At 36.2% G+C, this 10,048-nt stretch overlaps 1 protein-coding gene across 1 annotated transcript in view; it reads right to left on the bottom strand.

Moving 5' to 3' along the window:
• The window catches only part of CFAP47 (cilia and flagella associated protein 47), a 431,188-nt gene that overhangs the window by 20,818 nt on the left and 400,322 nt on the right, over window positions 1–10,048 (bottom strand). Inside the window, exon 61 of the mRNA XM_023740562.1 lies at window positions 8,481–8,642. Within this exon, the coding sequence (XP_023596330.1) occupies window positions 8,481–8,642 (162 nt within the window). The remainder of the gene's footprint in view (window positions 1–8,480; window positions 8,643–10,048) is intronic.

The following is a 10,048-nucleotide window of genomic DNA, read 5'->3' on the forward strand; positions in this document are numbered from 1 at the left end:
CTGGAGCATTATGCTCTTTTAAGAACTGTATATCTATATTTATATTGAATCAAATTGGATCAAACTGACAACAGTAACCTTAAGGGCAGTGAGTTTATGTTATTGAGGAACAACTTAGAAAAGGAGGATGAGAATGGATGCACAACTCGAAGAAGGTAATCAATGTCACTAAACTGTACATGTAGAAACTGTTGAATTGGTGCATGTTTTGCTGTGTATATTCTCAGCAACAACAAAGTAAATAAAATTTAGAAAAAAATGGTTTTTAAAAAGATTTACAAGGTATTGGAATATAAATATTAAATAATTACGTATTTATCAGAAATCTAAGAACAGACCAAGCTTCTATTTTGTCCCTAAGTGTACTTCAAACCAAATCACAAACCCGTTGCTTTCAAGTCAATTCCAACTCATAGCAACCCTATAGGACAGGGTAGAACTGCCCCATAGGGTTTCCAAGGAGCGCCTGGTGGATTCCAATTGCCGACCTTTTGGTTACTAGCCAAGCTCTTAACTACTGTGCCACCAAGGCTCCAACTGTACTTCAAGGCACATTTATACTCATAATCATGAAAGGCATCACTGATTTGTTGGTTACTTATTATGGAAACCAAAGTACTTGGGGCTTTTCATTCTTTCAGAGCATACTTATTAAGGAAGTATTATGGATTGAATTGTGTCCCCCAAAAATATCTGTCAACATGGCTAGTCCATGATTCCCAGTATTGTGTGATTGTCCACCATTTTGTAATCTGATGTGATTTTCCTGTGTGTTGTAAATCCTCTCTGTGGTGTTGATGAGATGGGATTAATGGCAGTTATGTTAATGAGGCAGGACTCAATCTATAGGATTAGGTCGTGTCTTAAGCCAATCTCTTCTGAGATATAAAAGAGAGACACAAGCAGATAGATGTGGGAACCTCATACCACCCACAAAGTAGTGCTGAGTGCACAGCACATCCTTTGGATCCAGAGTTCCTGCACTGAGAAGCTTCTAGACCAAGGGAAGGTTGATGACAAGGACCTTTGTCCAGAGCTAACAGAGAGAGAAAGCCTTCCCCTGGAGCTGGTGCCCTGCATTTAGAGTTCTAGCCTACCAGACTGTCAGAAAATTAAACTCTGTTTATTAAAGCCATCTACTTGTGGTATTTCTGTTATAGTAGCACAAGATAACTAAGACAGGAAGCACCCCTTACATGCCTGGAACTGTGTTTGGTGTTGGGGATACAAGATAGTCATGGTCTCTGCCTTCATGAACTCAAGTTAATGCTGTCAGCAGCTACTACATGCCAAGGCATGTCATAATAAAACTTATGAAAGCTAAAATCAAATAAAACATCTTGAAAAAGACTAAAGAGAAATAAAACATCAGCTATAGGGCATCAACTTTTCAAATGACAGCAAATTTTTCAGAAACCATGGCAGCCAGAAGGAAGTGGCACAGCATTTTTCAGGGGCTGACAGAAAATATCTGTCAACTCTGAATTCTATATCAAGCTAAAATATACTACAATAATATAGAGGAAATAAAGATAATCTCAGACAAAGGAAAACTAAGAGAATTTGTCACCAGTATATCTAAACTTAAAGATTAACTAATGTTCTCTGAACAAAAAAGACAAGAAAACAGAGGAGGCTATGACCTTAGGAAGGAAGAAAAACAATCAAATGAGTAAAAATAGGAGTGAGTATAATGAACTATCCTTCTCATGAGTTTTTTAAATTATATTTGACAACTGAAGCAAAACATACAATGTCATCAGACATGGTGCTCAATGTATGTAGTAGAAATACTTAATACATTTAGATTTAAAAAGTGGGGATGGTAAAGGGAACCAAATGGAAGTGAGATTTCCACACTTCCCTTGAGGTAGCAATAGAGGATGTGATGATGTCTTCTACCTGATAAGTGTTCCTCTGGCTTCTGACTGAATAAACTATAACAGGAACATCTTGTTCCTCAAATTCATCACTAAATTCAGTCAACTCTCTACTTCCCCCCCCCCGCCCCCCGCAAAAAAAAATTCCAAGTGCTAACTTATTGCCTGGACAACAGAAATAACCAACTGACTACCTGGCCTACATGCATTCACTCTTGTTCTTGTCTTTTTTTTTTTTTTAATTTTATTGTGTTTAGGTGAAAGTTTACAGGGCAAACTAGTTTCTCATTCAAAAATTTATACACAAATTGTTTTGTGACCTTGGTTGCAGTCCCCATAATGTGTCAGCACTCTCCCTCTTTCCGTTTTCACCCCAGTTCTCTGTGCCCATTCATCCTGTTTTCCTGTCCCTTCCTGCCTTCTTTTGGATTTGGGCAGGTGTTGCCCATTTGGGCTCCTATGCTTGACTGAACTAAGTAGCATGTTCCTCAAGCATGTTATTGTTTGTTTCATAGGCCTGTCTAATCTTTGGGGGTGGCTTCAGTTTTGAGTTAGCAGGGTGTCCAGGGGCCATAGTCTTGGGAGTTCCTCCATTTTTCTCCCGCTCTGTCCGGAATCCTCTATTGTGATCCCTGTCAGAGCAGTTGTTGGTAGTTGACGGGCACTATCTAGTTCTTCTGGGCTCAGGCTGGTAGAAGCTCTGGTTCATGTGGTTCATTAGTCCTTTGGACTAATATGTTTCTTGTGTCTTTGATTTTCTTCATTCTCCTTTGCTCCGAACATGACAGGACCAATAGATGTATTTTAGATGGCCACTTGTAAGCTTTTAAGACCCTAGACACTACTCACCAAAGTAAGATGCAGAACATTTTTTTTATGAACTATGTTATGCCAATTGATCTACATGTCCCCCGGACACTATAGTCCCCAGCCCTCAGTCCCAGAAGCTCGGTCCCTCAAAGTGTTTAGACGTGTCTAGGAAGATTCTATGGCTTTGCCTTGGTCACGTTGTGCTGACTTCCCCTATATTGTGTGTTGTCTTTCCCTTCACCAAAGTTAACACTTGTCTACCATCTAGTTAGTGATTTCCCCTCCCCACACTTCCCCTCCCTCGTAACCATCAAAGATTGTTTTTTGCTGTGTGTGAACCTTTTCTTGGATTTTTATAATAGTGGTCTCATATAATATTTGTCCTTTTGTGATTGGCTTATTTCATTTAGCATAATGCCCTCTAGATTCATCCATATTGTGAGATGTTTTGCAAATTCATCATTGTTCTTTATAGTTGCATAGTATTCTGTTGTGTGTATGTACCGTAATTTGTTTATCCATTCATCTGTTGATGGGCACTTAAGTTTTTTCCATCTTTTTGCTACTGTGAATAAAGCTACAATGAACATGCATGTGCATATGTCTATTCATGTGATGGCTCTTAGTTCTCTAGGATATATTCCCAGGAGTGGGACTGCTGGATCATATAGTATTTCTATTTTTAGCTTTTTAAGGAAGGGTCATATATTTTTTCATAGTCTCCCTATAACCTCTCCAACATTTGTTATTTTCTGTTTTTTTTCATTAGTGCCAGTAATGTTGGGGTGAGACGGTATCACATTGTAGTTTTTATTTGCATTTCTCTAATGGCTAATGATTGTGAACATTTCCTCACGTGTCTTTTAGCCACCTGAATGTCTTCTTTGGTGAAGTGTATGTTCACATTCTTTGCCCATTTTTTAATTGGATTATTTGTCTTTCTGTTATTGAGGTGTTAAAGTACTCTATAAATGTTACAGATTAGACCCTTGTCAGGGATGTTGTAGCCAAAATTTTTTTTCCAAGTCTGTATGTTCTCTTTTTACTCTCTTGGTGAAGTCTTTTGATGAGCATAATGTTTAATTTTTAGGAGCTCCCCAGTTATCTAGTTTATCTTCTGATGTTTGTGCATTGCTAGTTATGGTTTGTGTTCCATTTATGCCATGTATTAGGGCCCCGAGCATTGACCCTATTTTTTCTTACATGGTCTTTATCGTTTTAGGTTTTACATTTATGTCTTTCATCCATTTTGAGTTAGTTTTTGTGTATGGTGTGAGGTATGGGTCCTGTTTCATTTTTTTACATACGGACATCTAGTTTTGTCAGCGCCACTTATTAAAAAGACTATCTTTTCCCCATTTAATGGACTTTGGTCCTTTGTCAAAGATCATCTGACCATAGGTGGATGGATTTACTTCTGGGTTCTCGATTCTGTTCCACTGGTTTATGTGTCTGTCATTGTACCAGTACCAGGCTGTTTTGACTACTGTGGCTGTATCGTAGTTTCTGAGATCAGGTAGTGTGAGGCCCCCTACTTTGTTCTTTTTCTTCAATAATGCTTTGTTAATCTGGGGCCTCTTTCCTTTTCATATAAAGTTGGTGATTAGTTTTTCCATCTCTTTAAAGAACGCTGTTGGTATTTGGATTGGGATTGCATTATATCTGTAGATTGCAGGAATAGAATTGATATTTTCACAATGTTGAGTCTTCCTCAACATGGCTGGTTAGGGGTGGAGCAGACCTGGGACTGCAGTGGGCCACTGTCTCTCTAGCCGAGGTGGCACAGCATGGTCCGGTGGGAAGGGTAGAGGTGGCATACAGGGCTAGGTGGGGGGGAGAAAGAAAAGAAGAAAGGGAAAAAAGAAAAAAAGATCAAATAAAATAAAAAATGGTGCAATGGGAGCCGGCTTGTGGCAATGGGTAAGACCTGGGATGGCAGTGGGCTGGTAGCTCTCTAGCAGGTGAGGCGTGGTCCAAAGGGAAGGGGTGGAGGTAGTATAAAGGGCTAGGTGGCAGGGAGAAAGAAAAGGAAGAAAGGGGGAAAAAATGGAGTGGCAGGAGCCAATGGGTGGTGGCAGTGCGGATCCGGGCCGTGGTTGGCCGGTTGCTCTCCAGGCGTGAGGCACAGCATGGCCCAACAGAAAGGGGTAGAGATGGCATATGGGGCTAGGTGGGAGGGAGAAAGAAAAGGAAGAAAGGGAAAAAATGGCATGGCGAGAGTCAGCGAGTGGGAGCAGGGAAGATCCAGGGTGGTGGTGAGCTGGTGGCTCTCTGGTTGAGCGGCGTGGCATTGCCTATTGGGAAAATGTGGAGGCTGCATAAAGGGCAGAAGGGTAAGTGGTGGGAGAGTGTGTTTTTCTGGTTACTTGGAGCTCTGTCTCCTGTGGGGAGCTCCATGAAGTTGCCTTCATGTACTCCCTGTCTGGGTCATTGCTGGCTGTGTTCCAAGATGGCGACGCTGTGCCATGTTAATTTGCAGGGGACTTACATTCTGTATCTCTCTTTGTTTTCTGTTTTCCATCAGTATCTTCTTCTATTTGGTGTTTGATCTAGTTCTTTATCCCTTCATTTGATGCTTAGGGTTCCAGGATTGACGTTTGTATGTTTTCCTTAGTTTTCCAGGTCTTTGCAGCTGAGGGACAGCATGGTCCATCTGTCTATTATGCCAAGTTGGCTCTGCATATCATTTCTTTTTTAAACATTTCAGCTAAGGTGTTATTTTCTGAATATATCACTCTCCTGCTTAAAATATTTTAATAACTTTCCATTCCTCTTTGCATAAAGGGCAAACTTCTTGCCATGGCTTATAAAAATGGTAACAGAATGTGCTGGTTTGTCCAGATCTGTCCTAGCTTACCTTGTTGCCAAGCTTAATTATTAACTGTGGCCTCTTTCATTCTTAAGAAAAATCTCAGTTTTGACAGTGAATTTTGTTGTTACTCTACCTATAATGCCTTGCATTTATGACAGAGGAGATGACTTGTGGTTGGACTGTCAAGTAAGATTACATTATGTGATCATAGGGGAATATTAAACTCCTATAGTGCTTATTTAAACCAATAATTGCTGTTTTTCTTTTAATACTTGTGCATTACCTTCCCAGTGAGGTTACACATATATTCCTTAGTTATTATTTAGGCAATATACAAGATTTACTTTTGCAATTTCGCTAACATCTTTTGCATCCCTAGGGCATTAGTACTGGCCTTTGTTCAAAATAAGGTCTTATTAAATATCTAATAATAAATCAACTTTTGGGAAAATCCACTAATATGATGTACCAAATTGAAAAAAGAAAGGGAGACAAACTACATGCATCATTTCAATAGATGCAGAAAAAGCATTTGACAAAATCAACAACCTTTCGTGATAAAAATTCACAAGAAATTGTGAGTAGAATTGAACTCACTCAACCTGAAAAACCTACAGCTAACATCTATCGAATGATGAATGACTGAATGCTTTCCTCCTAAGGTCAGAAGCAAGGCAAGGATATAGGCTCATCACTTCTGTTCTATATTGTATAGAAGGTTCTAGCCAAGTGCATCGAAGCAAAAATGAATGAATGAATGGATAATTAGATAAATAGATAAATAAATGAAGAAAGAAAGGTATCAGATTAGAAAGGAGATAGTAAGACTATCTTTATTCTCAGATGACATAATCCTTTATGTAGAAATTCCTAGGAAATAAAAACACCCACTATAATTAATAAAAACATTTAGTAATATAATAGGATTAATGATCTATGTATAAAAGCCAATTATATTTCTATATACCAGCAATTAACAATGAAAATATAAAAATAAAAACAACTATAGTATTGTAAAATTAAATGCTTTTTGGAAAAATTTTAACAAAAGAAGTGTAACATTTGTACACTGTAAGCAACAAATCGTCACTGAACAAAAAAATAAACATCTAAGTAAATGGAGAGACATTTTATGTTCACGAATTGGAAAACTCAATATTGTTAAGATGCCAATTCTTCCATATTAATCTATAAATTCGATATAATCCTCTTCAAAATCCTAGCAGTCTTTTTTGAATAAATTAGCAAGCTGAACCTTAAATTTATATGGAAATGCAAAGAGACTAGAATAGTAAAAGTAATTCTGAGAAAGAATACACAAGTGGGAAGGTTTACACTAATTTCAAAACTTATTATAAAGCTAAAAGAATCAAGAGTATGATGTGAGTATGAGGATAGATCAATGGGAAATAAAAAATTGAGAGTACAGAAATAAACCCTTATATTGTTATTTTTTTTAAAAAAAATGCCAAGACAATTCAATGGTGAAATGATAATCTTTTTAACAAATGATGTTAGAAAAATTGGATATCCATAAGTCAAAAAAATTAAGTTAGACTTTACCTCACATGAAATACAAAAAAAAATAAAATGGAACATTAACATTAACTTAAGATGCAAGATCTAAAATTATAAAACCTCTCAAACAAAGCACAGGAAAAAAAAAATCTTGTGACCTTGGGTTATGCAAAATATTTTAGATAACAACATTAAAAGCACAATCTTGCAGTTAGACTTCATCAGAATTAAAATATTTTGTGCTTCAAACAAGACTTAAGGACATGAAAAGAGAAGCCAAAGGCTGGGAGAATGTATTTGCAATCACATATTCAACAACAAAATGGATCAAACTACTACACATAACAGCATGTATGCACCTCACATGCAAAAAGCAACATATTGTGTGATTTCATTTGTATAAAATATCCAGAAAAGGCAAAGTTGTGGAGATAGTAGATATATCAGTGTTTGCCTGAGACTGGGGGTATGAGTGGGGATTGACTGGAAAGAGGCTTGAGGGAAAATTTTGGGGTGATAAAAAATATCTAAACCTGGATTGTGGTTATGATTGTAAACGCTATAAATTTTCTAAAAGATATTTAAATGTACACTTATAATGGGTGAATTTTATGGTATATATGTTATAGCTCAATAAAGCTGTAAAAATGTATTTTATATGGTTAAAATATTATCGTCATGCTCCTTATGTTATCACAAGTACAGGTAGTCCCCACTATAAGACGTACTCGAGTTAGACAAACCACATTTAAGATCATCTGTTCTTTTTTTTGGTACATCGTATCATTAGTAATATGTTGCAGTGTGAAATTTTCTGATGTTATCATTCTCAGATGTTCACTCGCAGGTGTTCAATTTTATGATTTACTGTTCAAAACACTGCCAGATTTATAAAGATACTGATAATAAAAGGCAATAGTAATGAAAATTTAAAAAAATCAGGTATTTGACTTACGTCAGAACCAACTTACGAAGGAGTCGTCAGAAAGGAACCCTGTCGTAAGTTGGGGTCTACCTGTACAACAAAGACAACTATGGTTGAGCAGAAAGATAAGGCAGAAGATGGAATAAATATAGGTTACCCAATTGTCTCTATTTAGTTAAACTATTTGCAACTAAACACCATTAAATTTTACTGAAAAAATAATCCATCTATATTTTAAAAAATGCACTAAAATTTCCTTTGACAAACAGAAATATTCTCCAAAGATTCAACAGTCACTTTTGTTTCTCATTTTTTTATTTTTATTTTTTGGTTTTCACTTTATGGGCTCTATTTTCCAATTTTATAAATTAAAAAAGTACAAAATATATTAAGCTTTGAGTCATAGAAATGATACTGCTCTGGCTTAATCAACAAAATACGTCATAATAGGATTTTTCATCTTAAATTTTGTTCCACAGTTCACCATAAATTACATTCCCAAAACTGAGCCACATACTTTTGCTTGATATATTACCTTGTCTGACTTGTCAGCCTGAAGTCAACAATAGAATCCTTAAATAAACCAACCCCTTCAATGTCAATGACATCGTCCACATCAGGCTCAGTAGCAAGCAATGTTAAGGGAAACTTCCAGATTCCATCTCTTATGCACTCTATTTTCAATATAATTTGAGACCTTGAACAGAAAAAGAGATTTTAAAAGATACTCATAGGAAAATAGACAAAACGAATATGAACAGTAAATCAACATCTAAGGTAAAAATTTAAGTAAACATTATGGTTTCAGCAAAACCAGTGGGACTTTTCATTCTTAAAACAAATTGTAGATGACTATTAATTACATTTCAGGAATCATTTTTAGGTCATAGTTTATATTATCATTCTCTTTGGGGTAATTCTTTTGTAGGACATCTTACCTACTCTCTACTTATTTACTAATAACCAATAGCATTTGCAGAACAGACTTACAAACTTTCTGTAACCAGCATAAAATATTACAGTGTTTAAGAACCTAACATAGATTTGGCAAATGGAGCCAGTGTTAGGCTAATAGGTAATTTATTTTGGTATTTTCTGTTTGAAATGAAACACTGTGACAGTCTTTTCAACTCTCAGTTTACATACAAAAATTATGTTTTCTGAACACCTACAAAGTCTCATAAAATTGACTGAAATTAAAACTTTTTAAGAAATTAAATTGCAATCAATAATGACCACAAACACCATACAGAATGACATAACATTGAGTGGAAGATGAGTTAAGATAATTAGTAGAGATAGCCTGTCAAAACATTTGGCTGTGAAGAAGAGAGAAATAAGACAGTATCTACATTGGAGAAACTGCTATCTGTTTGCATGTTTATGGTGGACATGACTCAAATATGTAATGGTGTGGTTGTAATATCACAAGGCAGGGTTGGACAAAGAAATCACGAGTCCTTTACAGAAAGAACAATTCTAGGAACTCTTATCTTCTCTAGGTAGGACTGTAAAATTAGTCAATCATTTGAGAAACAATGGACAACAATTTACCAAATCCGCAAGCTACACATGTAGACCCAGTGATTTCACTATTAGTAATTTCCCCTAGACATATGCCTCCAAGATTTCAAGAAGTGGTGTGTATAAGGGTATTCTCTGCTATATGACTTATACTTTCAAAAAATTGAGAACAAAATTTTTAATATATTCTTTCAATAGGGTGCTGGTAAAAATAAAATGCGTTTCATCCAGACAATGGAATACTATGCAGTATTCCACTTACATATTACTAGGGGATGTACAATGTCATGGTGAAAGAAGTTGCAATGTAGAACATAATTTATGCACTTTCATTATTTGAACTGGTCCATGATGATTGATATAGCATCTAAACGTGAAACATCCCAAATGTAAACCCTTAACCCATACTTTTCTCACACTCTCCTGTTTTAGACAAAAGGGGGTAATGTCAATGTGTATAACTTACTTTCCTCTCGTAGCTTGATTTTATTACTGGTTCCTGAAGAAGACGCTCGCATATTTTAGATATTGGTCTACAAATTCATACACATTTTAAATATATGCACGGCTACATCAAAT

The sequence above is a fragment of the Trichechus manatus genome, unplaced genomic scaffold (assembly GCF_000243295.1).
Source record: "Trichechus manatus latirostris isolate Lorelei unplaced genomic scaffold, TriManLat1.0 scaffold00159, whole genome shotgun sequence".
Taxonomy (NCBI): Eukaryota; Metazoa; Chordata; class Mammalia; order Sirenia; family Trichechidae; genus Trichechus; species Trichechus manatus.